This window comes from Gymnoscopelus braueri, assembly GCF_963280865.1.
Source record: "Gymnoscopelus braueri genome assembly, chromosome: 9".
In the NCBI taxonomy this organism is placed as follows: domain Eukaryota; kingdom Metazoa; phylum Chordata; class Actinopteri; order Myctophiformes; family Myctophidae; genus Gymnoscopelus; species Gymnoscopelus braueri.
Window position 1 is genome coordinate 31444096 of NC_137610.1, and position 23269 is coordinate 31467364.

The 23269-nt window shown below is 42.1% G+C and overlaps 1 protein-coding gene across 2 annotated transcripts; it reads left to right on the forward strand.

Moving 5' to 3' along the window:
- The first annotated feature begins 1258 nt into the window (after window positions 1-1258).
- Window positions 1259-22703, forward strand: nup160 (nucleoporin 160). 2 transcript variants are annotated; one of them, XM_080438760.1, is made up of 35 exons: window positions 1259-1363; window positions 3614-3722; window positions 4351-4561; window positions 4752-4974; window positions 5126-5316; window positions 6640-6873; window positions 7117-7214; window positions 7542-7626; window positions 8125-8193; window positions 8495-8578; window positions 8680-8850; window positions 9147-9246; window positions 10971-11136; window positions 11380-11513; window positions 11935-12095; window positions 12519-12655; window positions 12782-12852; window positions 13378-13540; window positions 13962-14031; window positions 14245-14343; window positions 15243-15362; window positions 15518-15589; window positions 15659-15682; window positions 16254-16348; window positions 16726-16822; window positions 17823-17928; window positions 18405-18565; window positions 19106-19166; window positions 19274-19384; window positions 19936-20059; window positions 20373-20474; window positions 20629-20770; window positions 21449-21574; window positions 21871-21966; window positions 22245-22703. In XM_080438760.1, the coding sequence occupies exons 1-35, from the start codon at window positions 1273-1275 to the stop codon at window positions 22326-22328; spliced, it is 4188 nt and encodes a 1395-aa protein (XP_080294886.1). In that variant the 5' UTR covers window positions 1259-1272; the 3' UTR covers window positions 22329-22703. The 2 variants fall into 2 exon arrangements, with proteins under 2 accessions (XP_080294886.1, XP_080294885.1); XM_080438759.1 differs by lacking the exon at window positions 15659-15682 and having other exon boundaries at window positions 15518-15613.
- The last annotated feature ends 566 nt before the right edge of the window (window positions 22704-23269 follow it).

Here is a 23269-nt window from a genome sequence, read left to right on the forward strand (position 1 = left end):
AAATGAGTGCTTTTACTTTCAGTACTTAAGTATATATTAACGCGAATACTTTTGTACTTTTACTCAAGTACATTTTGAATACCAGACTTTTATTTGTAATAGAGTATCTCTACATTGTGGTATTGGTACTACAAAATGTGAGTACTTCTTCCACCACTGAATTTGCAAACAAAACATTGAAGCTTTGAGGGGGGGTTTATCTTTAGAAGTATGAGAAGTGGTAATAAGGCTCAAATAGGTGGTTGCAACTAGGTTGTAGGAGGTGTTTGTTAAGGTTGTGTTAGGCAGGGGTCAACGTTTTTCAGACCAAGGACCGCTTAGAGTGATAAAGCAGGGAGCCCCATACATTATATTCATATATTGTAGTATAACATTGTGTTACAGTCTTAGAGATTAAACTTTTGCATCGATGTCATAGATAGCTTCATAGATTGTTTGATAGCACTGTCAGACAGTGTTGTGTGTTTTTTTTTACACATTATCTTTTCAATCTTTTCTATATATATTTTCAGACATTTAACCACTTAAACCCTACTTGAGGGTTGAATTTGGGCTGCTCTTTTTCCCCTCTACACCACAGCTCTTTGCCGAAAATACCAGATCTACAAGCTCACAACGCGTAGCAGTGTGACATGTTGTGAGCTTGTAGATCTGCTATTTTCAACTAATGTAACCCCCTCAGAGTAGATGGAGTTCTAGGCATCAAGTGTAGATTGGGTGCACCTGGAGGACCCCCTGTAGTAACTCTGAGGACCCCCAGTTGAAGACCGCTGGGTTAAGGTGCACGAGCTGAGGCAGTTGCTAAGGTTTAACAAGTGTTTTCCTATACCAGGGTGTAGCATGGTTTCTAGGGTTTAAGAGATGGTTGCTAGCTAGGGCACTGCTAAGGTGAAAATGCAGTTGCTAGGGTGTATAGGCTGTTGCTAGGATAAGACAGGTGGTTGCTAGAATAAAATAAAAAAAAGTTTATAGAACTGCTATTTTCAAATAACCAATACAATAGGGTTAAAGTGGTTAAACTGATTTTCCTGCTATCTGGGGAGTGGGGACCCTGGGCCCCGCTCAAATACTCCTGGGGGTCCCGACTCCCCGGACCCTTGAGAACTCAAACTGATGTGGAGCCCTACACAACATCAGTGGATTTTGATTTCCAAACAGTTTGATGCACACTGGGGAGACAGAGGAAAGCGTCCTGCCTCTTTAAATGTTTGAACGGGCTGCGCGCGGCTGCTCTCCTCATTCATGTCAATCCCGAAAGTCAATGCGGCAAAGATGGCGGTGGTGTTGGAGCGGAGTTTCATAGAAATATGTGGATTTGAGAGGGAAACTCCACACCGGTTCCGAGAAATAACAGTAAACCTAGGTAAAGTCTTTTCTGAATATTTACCAGGACGGCCTTTGTTGTTTCCGTGAGCATGTTCGCGGAGGTTTGTTTGTGGTCGAGGCGGGGGGATGCAGTGAGGTCGTGACACACATGCGAGCTGAACGGGGCTAACATGCTAGCGCAAATAACGGCGCCTTCCTAGTAACACCCCTGTCTGTCTTGTCAGGCTGTCAGGTGTCCCACATTTAACTGAGCCCTTTGTTAGCTGGCGTTACATGTTATTCTGTGTATTATTATTATTATTAGTGTGTATCTGATTCTGGCCACACGACTAGCAACATGGTTTAGTTTCTGTTAGAAGGCAGCCAGGTAGGGCATGATTTCTGAGTCCAGCTAGGTGGCAGTGATTATTGTGTCTTGTCTGAATACTTTTTACCTGCTTGTCACTGAATCAAAGTGGAGATCAGGGCAAAAACTGTCAAAAGTGAGATCCTACATGATCTCTTAAAGGGCAATCCGCATTATGTTCTGCTTAAATTGTATAATTATACTCTAGGTAGGAGGTTAACAACTGATTGCCTTATCCTTATGTGTAATTATCTGTTTCAGCACCAGAAGTATTCATTAATTAGTAACTATAACTATGTCATTTTGACTATAAAATCAAAACTACAGACCTCGCGACAAACAAATCAGATTGATTACTTAATTAACAGTTTGCAAATAGTACGATTTTTACAATGATGCTAAAAGTATAGCATAGGGCCTCTAGGGGCTTGTTTCCATTGTGGTCCTAATCCTGTCTACTACTATTAGACCTCACACCTAGGAGGACTCACCTAGCTCTGGTCCAGAACTCGCTAACGCTCTGGACCAGAGCTAGGACTCCTAAACCCTGCTCATTATGCTAGGGTGGGATAGCTCAGGGTAGAGGACAGAGTACAGCAACTTGCCATGGGCCTGGTTTTCAAGATACTCAACGGACCAGTGCATGTACTGTACCTGACAAAATAGTTCAAAAGAGTGAGAAACGGGCACAACACCAGATGGAGCTCCACTGATCTCATTCCCCCCAGATTCGGCACAAACATGGGGATGAATTCATTCATCTATTATGCCCCCAAAATGTGGAATGCCCTACCACCAGCCATCAAATAGTGGGACTCCCTACCCTGTACCCTCCTTCACAACAGCCATAAAAAAGCACCTGTCTGCAATTTGACCTAGACAAGTCTTCTTCCTTTCCAAAACAAATGACCCCCCCACTGTTACTTTTATTGCTCCTATTATTGAGGATTTAAATTGAATACATAGGACCTCAATGGAAACAAGCCCTCTGTGCTTTTTGTGTTATCACTTTTAGCATTATTGTATAACTGAACATCTGCACTTTTTGCAAACTGTTAATTAAGTATTCTATTCAATCAAAGTATTCAATTCAATTCAATCATGCTCATAATATGCCTTACCCAAATGCTATGATGCTATATGTTTGACAAAACGGGCACAATTTTGTTACTTTTCCTAGTACGTAATGTCTACAGAGTATTTGACCAAGTACCTCACTAGTGTAGTGTTAATGGATTGGATACTGGTAATAGTTAGACCAGGGGTGGGAAACTTTGATGATGGAGAGGGCCACTATATCTCCACACTCACTCCAGAGGGCCACATTGCAGGCAGACACCTCCTATCTCCGTATTTTAACTTTTTTTCGTGAATTGATGCAGTACTTGGCCATTCTATGTCACACAAAAGTAGCAAAAATAGCCGATCTACAAGCTCAAAACGCTTGTAGATCTTCTTTGCATTTAGTTATACTTATCTGTTAACTTAAATACAAATACATTGGACATGATTTTCTTTTTGTTTTAATACTAGTCATAAAGCTACTAATATAGACTGAAGTAATTAAAGCGGGTCATGTTTTGATGTTTGGAATTGTAACAGCTGAAATCATTAATATATCAGTATTCCGATATTAACCTGCGGGCCGCATTGAGTGAAGGTGGGGGCCGCATGTGGCCCCCGGGCCGCCAGTTGCCTATGTATGAGTTAGACAATGTATATTGTTGTTATGGTCAAGAGTTGTATTATGTACTTTCACTGCTTTGCTAAAAACAACGTTACACTCCCTGCCGCAACCTGGATTCACTGTCTGTATCTTGCATTTATCCTTGCTGTGTCTAACACAACAGCAACGATTTGCACCCATTAAACAATAACAGTTTTTGCTTTGTTATGCTATGCTCTTGTTTTGACTTTTGTGTTGATATTTTCTATTTTTAGGTCTCAATGCACTTCCCGGAGGGGTCAAGTTCCCAGACAGTGCTGGAGGTTTTCACTATGAAGAGAGTGGTAAACTGCTGTCTATCACCAGCAACAGATTTGTACATTGGTGAGAGTTTTCATTATGGCTGTCAATGGCTTCAGTGCTGGTTCTGTTGGTGATGGTTCTGTTGATGGTGGTTGAAGGCATTGAGAATTAAATGTTTCTATAAACATGACAGAGAGAGAGACTGAGCTTATTACAATTCACTCGTCTCATATATCCCCTATACAGTGATGCAGGGCTCCAGACTAACCTTTCCACTGGTAACACTGGTGCTACTAGCCCTAGAATGCCTGATATGCCATACATTGCATGTATTCTATAGAAAACTCAATGTAATTTCGTGGAGGATTTAATCTCTGCTGCAATTAATTTCACTCTCTGTGTCACCCAATAATTAATAATTGCTGTGACTTGGGATCAGCTCTTTCCATTTGAATATTCTGGCAGAAAACATGTATTTAGTATAATTTCTCCACTTTTACATTAGATTCATGTAGACAACACAACAGTCTCTGTATGCGAAAGGACAGCTTTCACAGCAGCATTAAGCACATGCAAATGTCCTTCAATGACCTCATACCCCACACCTGTACCGCACCTGTCAATAATTATGTCCGCTGTCTGACATGCGCACATACACAACACAAGCAGTGAGTGAAACAGTTTGATCCTGGTTCTGTATCCACATCAGGTCCACGTCAGGAGACACGGTTTGGCTGGTGGAGCAATCTCTGGACACGAACCTCCTGAATAACGCTGTGAAGGTCAAGTTCTGCCAATGCACCGTGCTGCCCGGTGGTGTGTCCATCCAGGAGACCGCCAACAATGTCATCATCTTCATCACCACCAACCAGACAGTCCACCGTCTGGTGCTGCCTCATCCCACACGCATGTATCGTAATGTGAGTCTTCTAATCACACGTTCTAATCAAACATTTGTAGTTGTCTGAGCAATAGTTTTGGCAATGGGGGCTGCCTTAGTCTGCGGCCACTACCTAGCCTACCATCCTGTGGGGAACACTGAAAGTGAACACTGAAAGTGTTCCCAAACTAACATTCAAACCTCTTCTCTCCTCCACCATATCCCTCCAGGAGCTGGTGACGGAGAGCCATATGCAGTCCATCTTCACAGACGTGGGCAAGCTGAGCCTGCAGGACCCAGCCCACAGTTTTGTCATCCCCACCCAGGCCGGCCAGACAGGGAGTCCCAGCGCCTCCACGGCCTGGCTCAATCACCAGGGAGAGGCCCAGTACGCTCTCGCCTCACCAGCTGGGGGCATCCTTGTCGTCACCCTGCCGCCACATGACTTGCAGGGTAAGATTGCACCCTGGGATTCAGGAACTCAACTGTGACAGCTGAAGCTAGGCTGCGACATGTATTGCACGTGTTTTTTTTTTTTGGTTTAAAGCACGTGCCTATGGTTACATTGTGACAATGTTTGTACATGGTGTTTGTTTTATTGCAGGCAGCGTGTCAGTAGTGGAGTTGAAGAGGAGCACGGTGATGCAGAGGCTGGCCGGCTGGATGCCCACAGCCATCCGTGGGGAGCAGACCCCTGGGGACCTGGCACTCAGTCTGGCCGCCCGAGAGCATGAGGACGACACCTTCATATTCGCCCTCTGCCAGGATCACAAACTACGCATGTGGTCCTACAGGGTATAGTCAATGCACACACCAATAAACAGGATGTAATGCGCCTATTGATTGAGACAGTTATTGAAAAAACAAAACAAACAAAAACAAATGTACAATGCATACAAAATATACACATAAACTTCAAAATGATTAAACACATTAAAGCCCAGCGGCTTTGGTCCTGTGATTCACATAAAAGGGGAGAGGTTGCAGAGGGCAATAATACTATAGAAAAACGGAGATAGACAATAAATAGATACATTAAAATAAAAACAAAATACATAAAATTAGATTTCATGGGAGAAAACATAAGCAGTGATTAGCACTTGAAACCATAATTAAAAGAACGGAACCTACTGCAACTTGAGTGAGCTAATAAAATTATGTCAAGTTATATAACTATCCATTGTGCTCTTTTGGGTTGGGGTTGAGTTGCAAAATCTTAATTTAGAGTTTGGAGCTTTTGGAGGTTGTTATTTTGCAGGTTAATAATGTCTACAACCCTTGTGAGCTGTGTTTTTATACATTTAAAGGGCTATGAAACCCTAAGCCGATTTTGTAGTTTGTTTTCTGGTACAGGTTAGACACCTCTGATGGGTAAAGACATGGCAGGCTAGTAAGCAACCCATCTGCAGCCAATAAATTGACTAATGGGTGTGTTAGATTTAGGTGTGCCAATGTGCAAGCATAGACGGTAGTAGTCGACAGCATTGTCAATTCTTGCACATTGGCACACCTAAAGCTAACACATTATTATTTGTATTAGCTGCAACTGTGATGCAGCATTAACATTAACTCACATGTAACTCACATGCTAACTCAAGTTAGCATTAACTGCAACTCACAGAACGGTGTACTATGAAGCCAGCCCAATACCAAATGTTTTTACCCTTCTGTAGTTTTCAGAACCAGAAAACAAACTACAAAATCAGCATAAGGTTTCATGTCAAGAAATAGTTTCCCCCATTATTAATTTTCATTGTTTTAATTAACTCATTCACTGCCAGGCTTATTTCAAGCTTGTTGATCCATGTGCCACAGGCAGGAAAAATGGAAAAGTTTTTTTGTTTTTTTTTCTCCGTTTACATTTTAACATTGAAGTGGATGGAGCATTAACTTTTTGAAAATCGTTTTCTCCTAGTTCCTTTGAGATAAAAAAATAATAAAAATACCCCCCAAAAAAAAAAAAAAGATTTGAATTTTTTTTATTTTATTTTTACGTCAAAAGACGTCATTGGCACTAATGGCACACTGAAAACGGCCGTCAAAAGACGTCATTGGCACTCAATGAGTTCATATCATGTCGTGATATTAGCACATCATCCCTCTCCCTCCTGCCCCCAGATCCAGGCGTGTCTTCTGGAGGTCGACATGTTGGAGTACATGCCTGCCTGTAAGGGGGTGAAGCAGGTGGCAGGTCAGGGTCACAAGCTGCGTCTGTCCTACTCTGAGACCGACGGGCTGATTCTGGCCGTTTACCTGGCCGTCCCTCAGAGAGGACAGTTCACCGTGCTGCAGCTGGTCGCACAGGACAACCGCCAAAGCCTGGATCACATCTCCTCACTGTTCACCACGCAGGTAAGGCAGGGACACGTAGTCGCACAGATGTCATTTGCGGTGGCCTGAAAAACGGATACCTCAGTGTTAATTTAACCGGTCCATTTGGCTACATTTGTACATACAGCAAATGGTCCCGCCGGCCGGGAAGCAAACTGGGCGCTCGCTGATCAGGCCTGCCATTTTGTGCCAATGTGCCCTAACCACTTATCGGGTCGGCCCGTTGTCCCATCCTGACTGACCGTCTTATCCCTTTATGAACAGGAGACATTGGTGGACTTCACTTTGACCTCCACTGACATCTGGGGTCTGTGGGTGGATGACACAAACACCACTGTAGTCAAATACATCAACTACGAACAGTAAGTTTGAACTTGGAGTCAAAATATACATATTATCTTGTACCAGGTATTTTGAGTTTTTCCAGGCATGGTGTTGGGTCCCTAGGTATTTAAAAATCTATATATTGTACTTTTCTGTGATTGACAACTTATGTGAACCTACCTAAGGTTCACATAACTGTTACTTCAGACGGGTTAAAACGAATAAACAAGCATACTATTCTCTGCATCTGAAGCCTTATTTTACCCAGGACTTTCATGTATGAGTTAAGTTTTTAATGTTACAGTAGGATGTTTCTGAGAAATACGATGATAAAGTATAACAAGTGTTTTTGTCTGTGTGTTCAGTAATACAGCAGGTCAGTGGAACCAGGTCTTTGTTCAGCCCCCACCAGAGGAAGAAGTCCATATTGGAGTGGACCAAGATCCCAGGGTAAGCTTTCCCTTGTACCACCACCCTGTGGTGCCTGGCAGCACCTTGCCTGTGGAACAGCCTTTCCTTTTGTCTAAAAACGTTTTTATTTCGGAACGCCTTTTCGTGTTAAATTGTTGTGTAACCACTGTCAGCAATATCCTTTTGTGATTGACATTTTTAAACCCTGCTTTTAACCTTCTATGATTGATTATATGTTTTAACCATGTTGCACTCAGGGATTCCCTGTGAATGAAATGTGCAATACAAATAAAATGTATTATTATTGTGTAACCACTGATGCGTTATCAACTATTATCTCCTCTACTATAAACTGAGTATTATTATCACTGAATGGACTAGATCCTAATCCCACCGGTGCTCCTCTGCCCCCTCAGTCTATCTCTTGAATATAGTAGAAAATACCAAATGTATGTACTGTCGTTGTGAGGTACATTAGATCATTTAAAGCAGTCATCAGGTCTGTGCACATTTTGCAGTATTTTATTTATTTTTCAGGAGACTTATCTGGAGGTGCTCTTCTCCCCTCTGCGCTTCACGGCCTCCGCCATCGTTAAAGCACTACAGGTAAAGAGCACCTGCTGTCACTATAGATATTCTATATTGTTAAATTTCACTCTTCAGATTGTTCACACTTGTAGGATGAATGGTCCTACTTCAAGAACAGAAAGTTTAGGCTATGTTTGTTTTAAGTTGTACTAAACCACAAAAGAACACATCAACAATCAATTAATTGTTGAACTAATCAATTGTTTTCCCCTAAATAAACCTTTGCATTTTGGTGTCTGAATCACCATTAAATGTACACATTCTGTCCAAAGAAGTGTTTTATTTGTGTCAGACTAATATACTGTACCCGGTGTTCCAGATCTACAGACGAGGCTCAGAGAGAATCCTCGACGTGTCCTGGGAAAGGCTGAAGAGAGATGTCACCGTGGCTGTGGAGAATGAGGTATCATCAGTCTGCTGTATCCTGTTCTGTTATATTCATAATGTTATTACGATATTTATAATTAAAAAAACAATCGCATAAACCTCCTCTGTGTCTCTTAGCTGCAGAGCAGTGTGACAGAGTTTGAGTTCTCCCAGGAGGAGTACCGTCAACTACAGGTGGAGTTCTGGTCCCGCTTCTACGCCTGCTGTCTGCAGTACCAAGAGGCACTGTCCATGCCCCTGGGCCTCACTATCAGCCCCCAGACTGGTATGGTCTGCCTGCTTAAGAAGGTAAGTGGTTAAAGAGGTGGTCTTATAATCAAAAGGTCATTTGTTCATTCCTGTTGAGCCAGACACCTGACCTGTTTATTTATCACTGTAAAACGGCACTGAATTAGAGGATAAACAAGGGGCTGACTGGATAGTGCTTTGACCACTGCTGGCTCTGGCTGGATATGGGTTTTACATTTCCTCCCCCTCTCTGTTTCCTGTAATATTCTATCTAAATAAAAGTGTGATAAATGCCACCTACTGTAGCAGAAATGTGTAAATTATAATCTGAACGAAGGAACTGGTGTTTGTTGCAGGGTTTTGTGTCCTTCCTCTTGCCATGTTTTGCGGTGGACCACCTGTACCTCTCCAATGACAAGTACCTCTTCTCAGAGGACGAGACTCCCATAACTGAAGGTAACTCTAATAGCTTCTATGTCTTAGAAACATTAGTGTTTTAATGGGTTGTAAAACTCGTGCTTAAGTGACCTGAAAAATGACCACTTTGAATACTTATGTCCAAACAATAAATTCTACAACCTCTAAATTAGCTTTAGCAAATGACACCCTATGAGAAACTCAACGTCTTGTCATTGGGTTGGACATCTTTCCCTGTCATAAATGACAAGAAAAAAATAAAATCATGTGAATCTCAGGATCCAAATGAGAAAGGCAGGTCTGCATGGTTTCAATGTGGCTCTTAATATGGCCAGTAGTGATAGGCGGGGCGGGCGGACGGGTCAAGATTTCGGACGCAATTATCGTGGGGTGGGCGGGGTGTGTCAACACACAAAAATAAAGAAAAAGCATTCCGGTACCACCTTCTCTCTCTCTCCCCTATTCTGTCCCTCTCCCTCCCTCTCTGCCTCTCTCCTCCAATTTTATCTTTGAATGTTCCTTGTAATGTTGAAGTAGGCCACTCACTGTATCTATCTATGTTATCGTTTAATGCAGAGGTCTTCAACAGGGGGTCCGCGACCCCTAGGGGGTCCGCGGAGGTACTGCAGGGGGTCCGCGAAATTGTTTGATTTAAAAAAAAAATGTTTAAAAACGTTAATTTATTTTTCAAAAATGTCTATGTCTTTAAACATAACATGACATATTTGAATAGCTTAGTATTGAATGCACAATAACATGGTATGTTTATACATATTTTGTAGAGAAAGAAAAGGTCTTTTGCACACCTACTGGGACAACCTGTGGGTAGGAGCAGGCTCCAGGCAACCATTTGTTCATGTTTATACATATAAAACACAATTTTATACATAAATATACGATATATGTGGTGGCCTACCCCCTACCCTACGAGGTAGGGGGTCCCTGCTCCATCACCCCATCAGTTTGGGGGTCCCTGGTCTGAAAAGGTTGAAGACCCCTGGTTTAATGTTCTCTCATGTAGCCTACACAATTGCAAAGGACAGGAAAAGTATTAATTGTCTATACGCGCTAAACCAAACCTGTAGCCTATTAGCCAACCTGGTGCTGAATATATGTATTTATTTGGTTATTTTATTGTTTTGAGGTCTACATCTGCTGTAATTGAGTAGGCTAGAAAGATAATGACACCAGCTGACTGTGCTTAATGGTTGATAAGAGTGGATGACGGTGAGACAGGTGGAAGCGTTGTAGTCTTTTGACCGCAGCGAAGAGAGACACAAGTAATAGCCTACTATGGCCACCTACACCCCCTGATCAAGAACAGTGACTTTAGTTTTCGACTGTTGGAAAAGCCACAACATATAGTTAAACACAAAAGACTTAAGCACACACGCCAAGCGCAAATTATGAATGAAATGCTGAAAACGGCCTACAACTCACTCTCTCTCTCTCGCGCGCGCAACTCTCTCGCGTGCAATTGGCTGGGCTTGCTTGTGTATTTAAAAACAATGCTTCTGCTGGTACTTCTGTGGCCTACTGGCAGTGTGCAAAAAAACATCTGCGCTGGTCTGTCACGCTGTTTGCGCGATTATCTCCGGACACACAGACAGAGCCTCTTATAAAAAGCTAGACTCACACCATAAAAACTTAAAAGGCATTAAACGTCCAGACACCATTATAGTTTGGATCCTAATTACTCACAACACCATTATAGTTTGAATCCTGATTACTCACACCCTGTGTCTCCTGTCCTGACCCCCTAGATGCAGAGGTGGGCCATGATGTGCTGCAGCTGGTACAGTGTCTACGTCTGCTGAGTGACGCTGTGACAGGGGACATGGCCTATGAGATGGAAAAAGCCCTGGAACATCTACAGTCACCTGAGAGAGCTGCAGAGCTGGTTTTGGACAACCTGCTGGCCACTGACAAGTCAGTATGTAGGGATTGACACACCCCTTGACCAATAGGGTTGGGATGGGGAGACTGTGACTTCGGCAATTTAAAAACAGTGAAGTTTTAATACCCAGAATTTAAACTGATCTTGTAGATTTATTAGAAATCGGGTGTAAACTCAATCACAAAAATCAAAAAATCTGTGTTCAGGTTGGCTTACCTGCCTGGCCTGCCTGCTTAATGTGTTCACAAACCCATGTTCCCGTTATGTCTCTATAGTGACAACGTGATAAGTGACATCCAGGACAAACTGCAGAACGTTCGGAACCCTGTGTCGGCCATGTTTGTCCTAGTGAGCCATATGGACCTAGAGACGGAAACGGAGGGCGGTGGGGATGGGCCCCTCCCACCAGGTACTTAATCTGTCATTAAGAGCGTTTTTTGTTGTTGTTCTGAGCAGCCCCTTTCTTTAGGATATTAGTTGAAAGATTGTATTTGAAGAGTTTTATTCCGACATGCCTGCATAAAAAATATTTCCAAATAGGTCAGAGAACATAAATAGAAGAAGGTGGACAAGGAATTTTATTCGCTACAGTACTTCTAAATCCACTCTTACTCAGGAAGCATACTGATGGGTACCTATCGGATAAGGATGTCAGGTGCTGCCTAAGTAAAAATGCCACCTATTTTCTATGTTCCTACTGCTAATTAGTACTTGTTTTGTTGTTAGTACTCATTGATTATAATTTCCTTGTTTTGTGCATTGTATGATTTTACGCCCTCGATTGTGTTAATCTGCTAAATGTACCTGGAATGTCTCTTGTCTCCTCGCAGGTCACAGTCAGAATGTGAGGATCAGTCTGTCCCAGCTGTATGGCAGCAGTACCGCTGTGACCGTGGTGTGTCAGGCTGTCTGTCACATGGCTATGACCAGAGCTCTGTTCTGTAGAGACCTACTCATCCTTCAGAAACTATACCTCCACTTGGGAGACAACGTGAGTAGACCGTCACACACACCCACATACACTTAACAAATGTGATTATATGGGTGAAAATGCACTCAAATTATCATTTATTACGTGTAACGGAATGTTACATACTGAAGCCGTTTATAATCAGGACTGATGATGTTTTGGGCCATCAGCAACAGTGGGGAGGCTGCATGCACAATTGCACATAAATCACATTTATTTGTCATAGTTGTACAAACAAACACAAGTAAACCTTTCTAGTCTACCAGCCACAGTGGCTGGTAGACTAGAAAACTTCTGTTACTTTCTAGACAATTGTTCTTGGCTATTCAAATGATGTTAGTTGTCTACCAATGTGTTGCTTTTGAATAGTAGTAATGCTGACAAATTCTCATAATGAAATCCAATTTTATGCATCCTGTGTGTGTGCGTGCATGTGTATTCCAGATGATTCCAGGAGGAGGTGCACAACTGCTGCAGCTCCAACAGGACCTGATCCCTCGCATTTCTCAACTCCTCTCCTCCTACTATCTTCTCAAAAACATCAGCCAGAGCCTGGCCTCCTCCATCCCCATGGACACCATGTAGGAACACAAAGATAACTAGAGACATTTTTACATTTTCGGGGAAAATTGTCAATTTAACATTGAGGTGCCCACAATTCCTGCAACCGGTTGAAGTGGTAAATTTAAGTTGTCTTGCTCCTTCAGAGACGCCAACCTGCAGCACTTGTCCGTCCTGGAGCTGTCAGACTCTCCGGCCTTGTCCACCTCAGGCTCAGGTAGGTAATGTCACACACCCAGACAGCACTCACTGGGTGACAAAGAATAAAAATTAATGTTTGATATTTTTTGGTTTAAGGCAAAAGTTTTTAGTTAGAAAGTTAAGCCTCTTTATTCTAATAGTAATGATTGCTATGGAGTGTTGGTTCAGTAACAGGAGTCCAGAGTCCCGATTCTCTTCCATTTTAGTGTAGTGTACGGAAATTTTTTTTTCAGGTGTCATCAATTTCATCCAATCAGGAGAGTGATCCCATTTGTCTTCTTCAATTGTGTTCTATTTCCAGTTTTGTCTCAGTTTTAGGTTTCATCACTTCTAATTTCATATGTGTATATCCTGTATGAGTTCTCTCTCCTGATTGGATCAAATTGATGTCCTGACCTGAAAATATTTTTTTTTGTTACTAAAGAGATGGGGAGACTTATTTTAATCGCTTACATGTATTAGTCACTGGGATCAAAAAAAAATTCTAAGTTTTAATGCTGGTTTCAATAAATACATCAACCTGTACCCTCTCTCTTCTCAGTGCTGAGTCCTCAGACAGTGGTGGAGCTGTTCTACCAGACGGTGGCCAGGAAGGGCATCATATCCCAGATCTACAGCCAGCAGCAGAGCCCCACGCTGAGCAACTCCCTGCTCCATTGGCCCCACATAGTGTCCAACATTGTCAATCTACTAGCACAATTCCTGTATCCTTCATTCCAATGACTGTATAGCAGTGTACAGTGGACTGAGACACATCGCCTCAAGCGACGTCCAGTCACATTCCATGACTTTAAATGCATTTATGTGTATTTCACTTTGCATCAGTGAAATATATAACTTTAAAGTTGCAATCCATAGTTTTAGACATTTCACTTAGAATTGAATTTGTCTTATAAACCAGTAGTGGTCCTACCCGACCGCAAGATATACATTTCTCAATAGAAGTGCAGGTGGACCAACTACACCACCGCAGTTGTTAAGTTACGTATATTCTATACATACTCTACCGTACAGATTGGTAGAAATAACATTTATTTACACAGCATTCAAGCATTCTATACACACTCGTTATGTCAGTTGATGTGTTCTGCATCAACAATGAACCTTAACCAGTATCTTTCCCAGCTGGCCCAGTAACCCGGGCTTCCAGTTCCCTGAATGTCTGATGGCCAACTGCCAATACGCACAACTACAGGTAGGTCTCCTTTCATAGCCTAGTCTTACTGGAGCAACCAGATCTTTACTAGCCCAAATAGACCATTTGACCCGCCCCAGCACAAATACATAAAATAAATAGCATTTTGACCCATGCTATGTGCGCACCATATTTTATCTATGCAGTTTGGATGCCTGTGAACTGTTTAATCTGTCTGTCTTGCTCTGTGTGTCTGTTTGTATGTGTGTTTAGGAGTATGTGAGGCTGATCCAGCCCTGGTGTCAGGTGAATGTGGGCTCCTGTCGCTTCATGCTGGGACAGTGCTACCTGGCCAACGGAGAGGGCCACAAGGTTAGTAGTACAGCTTTCAACTGACATCTGACATCATAAAATGAGTTACACACCGCTGCTGTATGATATTGGCTGTCTTAGTTTGTGCCATTCCAGGTGAAATTTTAACATTGTGGCTATATATTGGCACATATATTCATTGTAAGCGTCTTTCAGTCATTCAGTGTGGCAGGGTCTAGGATGAGCCGATCCACACCATTGTAGGTTCCAGCAGTGTCTGGAAACCTGGGCCATATTCGTGCATGGTGCCTTGAGCTACTTCTATACAATTTAAAATTGATAATTTAGGCATTTAGCAGACACTCTTAATCCAGAGCGACTTACAGTATGCAAGGAAAATACGAGTTAATACATCAAATGCATAGAAATAATCTAGGATCATAGGTAAACCAAGAACCTATCATCAGTCTAAACAGTATAATATCAATAAATCTATAGTCTTAAGAAATCACTACCAACACGTTAAAAAGAAATCATTGTTGATGACCTTTACCAGACAAATTACTGTAGCAATTTTACAGGTTTCATCTGGTAAAGCACAGAATCATTTATATGCTAGTTTATGAGTAGACCGATTAGTGAAAAATGGCTGGAGATATTATTTCATCAAGCTGCCTTTGTAAAATTGGCAAGTGGCAACCTGTTTTGTCCTCTTCTACCAAGTCAAGACTGGGTCAAAACTTTCCACCATTCCTTTATTAGCTTTGTTTTCTCAAAGTAAAACGTTGTCCTGGCAAACGTCTGTTGACGTAGGTTGTAGTCTCATTTGATTATCACAATTATAAGGTTGTTTTCCCATCGCACAATGGGACGTGTTATACGTATTAGATGGCCAAAATATTATTGGAGTCTACAGGAACCTTACTAGCTGCTATTCTGAATGTATGTTCTCTGCAAAGGCTCTGCAATGCTTCCAGGAAGCATCAACAGAGGTGGAGAAGGAAGACTTCCTCATAAGACTGTCAGGAACTGAGGATGAGGAGGCTGCTTCCACTCCCAGGTTACAATACTACAACAAGGTACATACACAGCATGACCTTTTTGAAGCATTTTGGAAATCGTTGCCTATAATGACTAGGGATACCAGGTTGAACTTGGCTAAAATAACAGTAAAAACTAATTGATTATTGATGTTGAGTGAACCAAATTGAAAGCCTTATTGGTGCTTGTCCAGGTGCTGCGGTTGCTGGAGGACATGGGTCTACCAGAGCTCATCATCCAGTTGGCCACCATGGCCATAACAGAGGCGGCCAATGACGTCCGGAGCCAGGTAGGCAGATCGTTACAATGTGTTCTATCCATGGCCATAACAGAGGCTGCTAATTATGTCCGGAGCCAGGTAGGCAGATCGTATGTGTCCTATGGTACTTTCTCTCAACGTCTCGTCGGGTGCCAGACGGCCATGATTGTTTATATTTGGCAACCCAATCTACACTGTAAAGTTCTGAGAGTTGCAGACCAGTAAGAGTCCATTTGGACCCACTGGTGGTCCCGGAACCCGACGTTGAGAACCAGTGTTCCGTGGGAGCTTTAGCAGTTAAAGCTGCAAAGTGCAGCTTTAACATGGCGGCTGCGCTTGCACACATTTAGAGATCGCTATCGCAGTTAAATTCTGTTACTATAACAAAATCTCAGACAGTATTAGGTGGACAAAGTGCTGGATAATTTCTGAGTGACTCAATCAGTTCAGAAGGCACAGACATTGTATCTTTAATTAAATTCGGGAGCTTTGAGGGCAGTGTGCGAATATTTTCTTTGCCTTGTGAACAGGTTTTTTTGTTCTATCCTGACCTGCCCGTCATTCTTGGATCATAATGAAATGATTGGAATGAATCCTGCATCTATATATTTGAGATCCCAGGTAAATTATGTTTGACATGTTAAGTAAAGGTGCATCTCTCTCTCTGCAGGCTGCTCTCTGGACCCGTATCTTCAAACACCACCTAGACCTGGGACACAACCACCAGGCTTATGAAGCCCTCACCCAGAACCCTGACTCCAGCAGGTAATGACAGACACACTGAAGAAGGTGGTGTCTATCCACCATTATGAGTGCTAACATCTCACATGCATATACAGTACACATACAGGTTGAGCTGGGCAATAACTAAATGAAGCCTAAATAAACTCCACTTAATAGCCACTAGAGGTCACTGCTTCATTCAGAGAAGCTGCCTGAAGCAACACTAAAACATGTACTGCTGGCACTGTTATTTTCATTCACTGAATTTAAAATCATGAATTCAGTGCTTGATACAGAATAGTATTGTGCAATAAATCCAGCATTTCCTCCCCAGTGATGCATTTTCAATGTTGACATAAGAGTTGTTCTTCTTTCTGTATATATTGTATTTAACACTTTGCCTCCTTGCTGTCCTCCAGGCAGTTGGACTGTCTGCGCCAGCTGGTGGTGGTTCTGTGTGAGCGCTCCCAGCTTCATGACCTGGTCCAGTTCTCCTACGTCAACCTCCATGATGAGGTACATAATCCTAATGCCTACTGTGTGCTGGTTTACTTCAGTGCTTAAGATGGACAGTAGATAAATGAGAGTAATGCCAGGCCACTTAGCGTTTCTACTCCTATTCTCCATCATCCTCTGCTTGATGGCTCCAAGGTTATTTAATTCCATTTACAAGATGGTTCCAAAAGAGTAATTCAAGGCACTTTTACTGCCAGATGAAATTGCCTCTCATTAATCAGACTAAATAAACTGAACTTGACATTTTCTTTTGACAGCAGCTGTCAATTCTGCAAAGGTTACCACATATATATGTGTACAGTCGCATACACATGAACACAGTTTAACATGTAAATGGGGAAAGTTACTCCGTCTCTAGAGCAGGGGTTTCCAAAGTGAGGCACCAGAGCATAACAGAGGTCAGGATCGATCAACAGGACTGTAGTTATACACAAAGATTCACATAATGGTTAACCTCTTTGGTGTTATCCATAGATGTTTGCCTAAATCTAGCATACAAACAAGGAAATGAGGAGCACTTTCGGTTTCTGTATTTCCACTCTCTAATGCATTCTGCAATGTCATGTGTGCGTGTGTAGACTTAAACTTGGCAGCGGTACAGCTCATGGTAGCGTAGCAAACTTTAATTGAATCATCAGTACACTGACATGTTGTTCATGTTGGAAGAAGACTCGGTGGACCTGATCTCGCTCACTCTTGCTATCCGTGTTTCAATGTGACAATTACCAATATTTATTGATTGATGCTGAACTTTAACTTCCTACATTTCAGTTGTTTAAATTTATTACACTTAGTCATGTAGCATTTTTGGGGGACCTATTTAAATAAAAACATAAAAGCATTTACTATTGGGAGGCCAACTGCCTCAGACTTTGAAACCCCTGCATAGTAATAAAATGTGACTGAATATGACTAATAAGTTGAGCCTCTCACTGTTGATACTTTCACTATAGACCAATGTAATAACGGCAATAATGAGTGTGCGTGTGATTGACAACAGGTGGTCAGTATCATTGAGTCCAGAGCCAGGGCAGTGGATCTCATGTCCCACAACTATTATGAGCTGCTGTACGCCTTCCATATCAACAGACACAACTACAGGAAAGGTATTACATTACAGCAGAGCCTGTTGTCACAACTGCACCTCTGTCCCTCTCACGTACTCTTACACCCACACACATACATTATAGCTAATTTCACACATGATTCATCTCATGTTGTGTAACCGACTAGTCTGGAAAAAAAGATACGCCCCATTTCCTAGCATGCAATCGCTGTGGAACTCAAACAGTGATTTGAGTTCCTCTTGTATTTTGTTTTGTTTTAACTTTTTAACCATCACAACATCTATGTTTATAAAATGACTTGTTTTTTAAAAGGACTTATTATAAATTAATACATTTATTGATGAGTCATGGATATGTACTACTTTATTGTTGTACAATGTCATTCCTGCAAAACCACTTCCAAATTGTATCTATTTCCTCAAGCAGACAGTTAAATGTGTGTGAATACTTTGAAGCGGCCTGTCATTGACAAGCATTTACTATGTCTGACCAGACCTTTGTTGTGTTTGTTGTAGCGGGCACAGTGATGTTTGAGTACGGCATGCGTCTGGGTAGGGAGGTGAGGACACAGCGAGGCCTCCAGAAGCAGGTCAACTGTTACTTGGCCTCCCTCAACTGTCTGCGCCTCATCAGACCTGAATACGCATGGATCGTCCAGCCCGCCTCAGGAGCCGTGGTATGGACACACACTCACACACACACATGTGCGCTTGCATAAACGAATACACTCAGGGAGCACTGGAGAGAGAGGAGACACATTAGACATGATGCCAGGAGTCGGATTCAAACCTGCATGCACCAACTAAGCTACCAGTCAGCCCACAAACATGCACTCATGTGTCATACACAAATAAGCATTCACATACACATTCATACACAAATGCACACTTATACACACTCGCACAATCATACACGTTCTCTCTCTCACACACAACACCCACACACAACAGCTAGATCAATCATAGTGTGCACAGTAAAGACGGTTCAGTTATATTGAATTTGTGCATCTTAATAAGAACTGGTCACCTGGGTGTCATGTTTCCATCACTGCTGATTAAAGCTGGAGCTGATAAATCACAAAATATATATATTTTTTTACCAGTGTTAAAGGGACTTATATGCATGCATACATGCTCTGCACATGCACTGCTACGGTGTATGAATGTAAGGACACAGAAAGAACTTTAAGATGTATTTCTTTTTTCAATGAACACAGTATGAACGACCGGGGGCATCGCCAAAGAGGAACTGCGATGGAGAGTTTGCAAGTGATCCAGGTGGGTCATCAAACTTTACCAACACCATAAACCAAACGAATATCAGAGCTGAATCACCCAGAAGCCGAAACTGTATGTTAATAGAGGTGTGTTTTTACCACCCTCAGTGAGGCGTCAGATAGACATCTTGGAGCTAAAAGACCTGGAGAAGGAGTACATCCTGGCCCGCAGTCGACTCACTCTGGCCCAGCACCACCCGCCCTCCGCTGCCATTGCAGGTACCCAAGCTGTCTGTCTGTGTCAACAATATATGTCCCCTCAAAAGTAGACCAATCACCTCTCATGAGGCTACATGCACAACATCACGAAACAGAACCACCTCAACATGGCATTAACAGTCTGCAAGCCCAGGACATTGACAGTGTAAAAGCTATATTGCAGTTGATAATTTGTACATGTATAAAGTAGTTTTTAGCTCTAGTCTTTGAAAATCCAAACCCATTTATAGATGATTTTGCATCAAGTAGTGATGATGTGCCCAGCAGACACAATATAGGACCAACGGGGGCCAGCCCAGTAGACAGACACGTCTCTGAATGAATGATTAAGTAACAGCATTGGTTGGCCAGTTAGCCAAACAGTCTAGCCAATCACACACCCATCGTCCCTTCATACTATGGGATGCTGTCTATCCTCAGTGGGCATTTATGTAGGACTCGGGTAGCACAGGGTAATGTGTAAAAAAAACGAAAACACTATCTCACTCACATAACGAAAACACTATCTCACTCACATACAGTTGACTAACACTGTACCTAACACTTTACAGGCAGTGCCTCTGCTGTGGAGATGGTGGCCCTTTTGGTCCAAACAGGGCTGTTTGACTGTGCCCTTTCTCTCTGCAAGACCTTCAAGCTTACCCTCACTCCCGTCTTTGAGGGACTGGCCTTCAAGTAAGTCTCTTGTTCCATTTCATGTACTCATGTACTATGTACGGTATCTTATTTTGTGTTGAGTCAGTTGTCACACACCTGAGTCAAGAGAAATGCCTGGAACTCTAGTACCTTACACTGCATTAACCTGGGTAGCAGCATTTGAAATACGAAGGCACACTTGGAAATAGCACAGTATTATTGTGTACTTATTTTTTGCATACATGAATGCGCAGGTTAACAGTCTAGAATAATGTGGTTGTGAAGTGAAGTGTTCACTGAGTTGCCCTCCTCAGCTTGTGGTTTATTTCTGTTCCCTTGCCATGTGCTCCAGATGTATCAAGCTTCAGTACGGAGGAGAAGAGTGTCAGAATGAAACCTGGAACTGGCTGGCTGCCAACCAGCTGTCAACAATCATCACCACCAAAGAATCAAGGTTTGTTTGTGTCAGCATTGGTTTCCATAGACCACCTTTACCGTACCTCTACTCCCTTTTTTTGGGGGAGTCCAACCATCTTGTGATAGTAACAAAGTAAGTCTTTCTTGAGTCTTTCTTGCAATTTTAGTTCTTTGTCTCTGCCTCCGTCTAGTGCCACAGATGAGGCGTGGAGGTTGCTGGAGTCCTACCTGGAGAGATACTCGTCTCCCAATGCCCAGCACCACCGTTGTGTCATCAACAAGCTCCTCTCTCACGGTGTTCCCCTGCCTGATTGGCTGGTCAATGCATACAAGGTGAATGCAAAATAATGGAAAGGTTATGGTGAGACACCACCATGGCATTTCTGACTAAATGTTATATACATTTCAAACTTGTACGCACTGTAGTCTGCGATGGACTTCCTCAGACATCGTGGTTTATACTTTCTCTTATTTGACCCCTATGTTAAAGCACGCAGGGAAATGATTTTGCAGTACACAATTGAGTGTTACCTGGAAACGCTCCAAATATGCTCAAAGACTAAGTCATGTATTTAACACCTGTATTGAAGCCTAGGAATGTATGTGCATTTACATGCATGCAGTACACACCATGGTGTCTGCTCGTCCTGACATTTTTAAAATATCTCCAACTGGGTTTTCCAATATCCAGGCCTTGTCTAAAATGCATTTGAATTTAGTAATGTATTTTTATATAAATTCTGTCTCAGTTCTTCAAATCTGTCTTCTTGATGCAGTGAAACACTAATTATAAATTGACCAGGTAAAAGACTTCTCTCTCATATTCCACTTATGCTTGTTTCACTGATGAGTAATCTTTCATTCAATCTGGTATTAAAATAGTTTCAAAAATGTCTTCACTCTAACTTGCTGAAACATGTAATGATCAACCCTGATACCCACACAGTGCAGTAGACTTGTTCTCCTGTTGTCTGAACTGTTTAATGACCATTTATTTTAATCTTTTTCCAGAGAGTGGATTCAGCTGCTCTGCTGCGACTCTACCTGAACTATGACCTCCTGGTGGAGGCGGCGGAGCTAGTACTGGAGTTGGTGGACGCTATTCAGGGGAAGGGCCACCAGTACTTTGGAATAGAGGTACAGTTGATTTGCTCTGACATTGTATCCCCCCCTCTCTCAATTGACTTCAGATTAGCCAAGATCCATTAATGTGCCCAAACTACCCACTGAGTTTCATGATGAAAGCCTGTATGTTTTTATTTTTGTATACAATAATGTGATTTATGTCTCTCTGATAACGGTATTCTCTGGTTTGTCACCTGCACATGACAATAGTATTCTCCGGTTTGTCTTCTGCACATAAAACACAGTGTGACATGTTTTTTTACTTTTTTCCCTTGACTTCCTGTAATACTGGGTGTTTGTCTATACAGAAGCCCCTCTCAGCCACAGCCCCACCAGTGTGGCTGCCGTACACGGCGATAGACCAGCTCCTCCAAGCACTGAACGAGACGCAGACCAACGCCAGCGTATGTCTTGACATTCTTTCTGTACATAAAAACAATTGTTCAATTCTGCAAATAAAGTGTAGAGGAAATAAGACCATATCAAACCTCTACATCTAGTACATAATAGATGGGTAAATGCAACTGAAGGTAATACAATTAGTTCTGGGTCTGGTTCAGTTGGGTGTTGTATCCCTGCTTGACTGTATTCAAGCAGGGAAAGGTTCTCTATAGTTAAGTTCATGCTGGTACATAGGACTTTGTCTATTCTTTAAAATATTATCTTTGAATTCTCCTCCCAGCTCTACAACAAACTGAGGGACAAACTGGACGGATACCACAAGCTGGTGGAACAGACGTCGAGACGGAAAATCCTGTCTCTATAGATCCCCCAACACTGCCCTACCTGTCCCTGTACAGTGGCTTCTCATGAAGATACTCTTTAGTGACATCGAAAAGGAAGATAATAAATATTTTTGTAGCAGTATATTTAAAAGGAATGACATTTCAAGTTTTCACTTTATGGGTGGAAGCTGTTGTCCTTATTTCATCCAAGGGGACTCTGCGATTGAAAGCCTTATCTCGTCTGTGCATTCATTATCTAAATTGTAAATATTGTCTATGTGCACATGGTTAAGAAGTCAAAGGGTGTTTTTCACTCTATAATTATGTATTCTTTTTTTATAGAAGTACATTGTTCTTTTTTTGTACTCACAGGTTTGTTGTAAATTGTGCAAATGCAATTAAAGGATTTCCTTCCATGTCTGCGTTCATTGAAATGAAACACAAACACTACCCGAGAATAGACTGTGCTAGTGTGATGGTTAGATCGATTTTCTGGTTGATTCAAGACATGCTGCAGAGGTGTTCATTTAGGACTTAATTTCTCTATCTTCAAGCAGCGTTAACCAAAAAGGGCTGAAGAGATGTTTCAGTTCTGTATGTATGTCCCCTATGTCAGTGTTGTGAAGTAGTAGAAAGTACCTTTACTGAAGTACTGTACTTAAGTAAAAGTACCTCAACATTTTGGCAAATATTGTATTTAGTTACTAGTTACTTTATAGATTATATACTTCAGCTATTTGAAAAAAGATCTACAAGCTCAAAATACTTCAACACATTCTGCACAGAGTACTTTTACTTAAGTAAAATATATTGAATACCAGACTTACTTTTAACAGTATTTCTACATGGTGTACTTTTTCCACCACTGCCCAATGTCAGAGCCAGTCGCTGTGCTACTGAGATCGCTCATCCGTGACTGCGCTTTCCCCTTTTCTACTGTGCCTAGCGGGATGTCATCCCACTCATGTCACGATGACTCAGC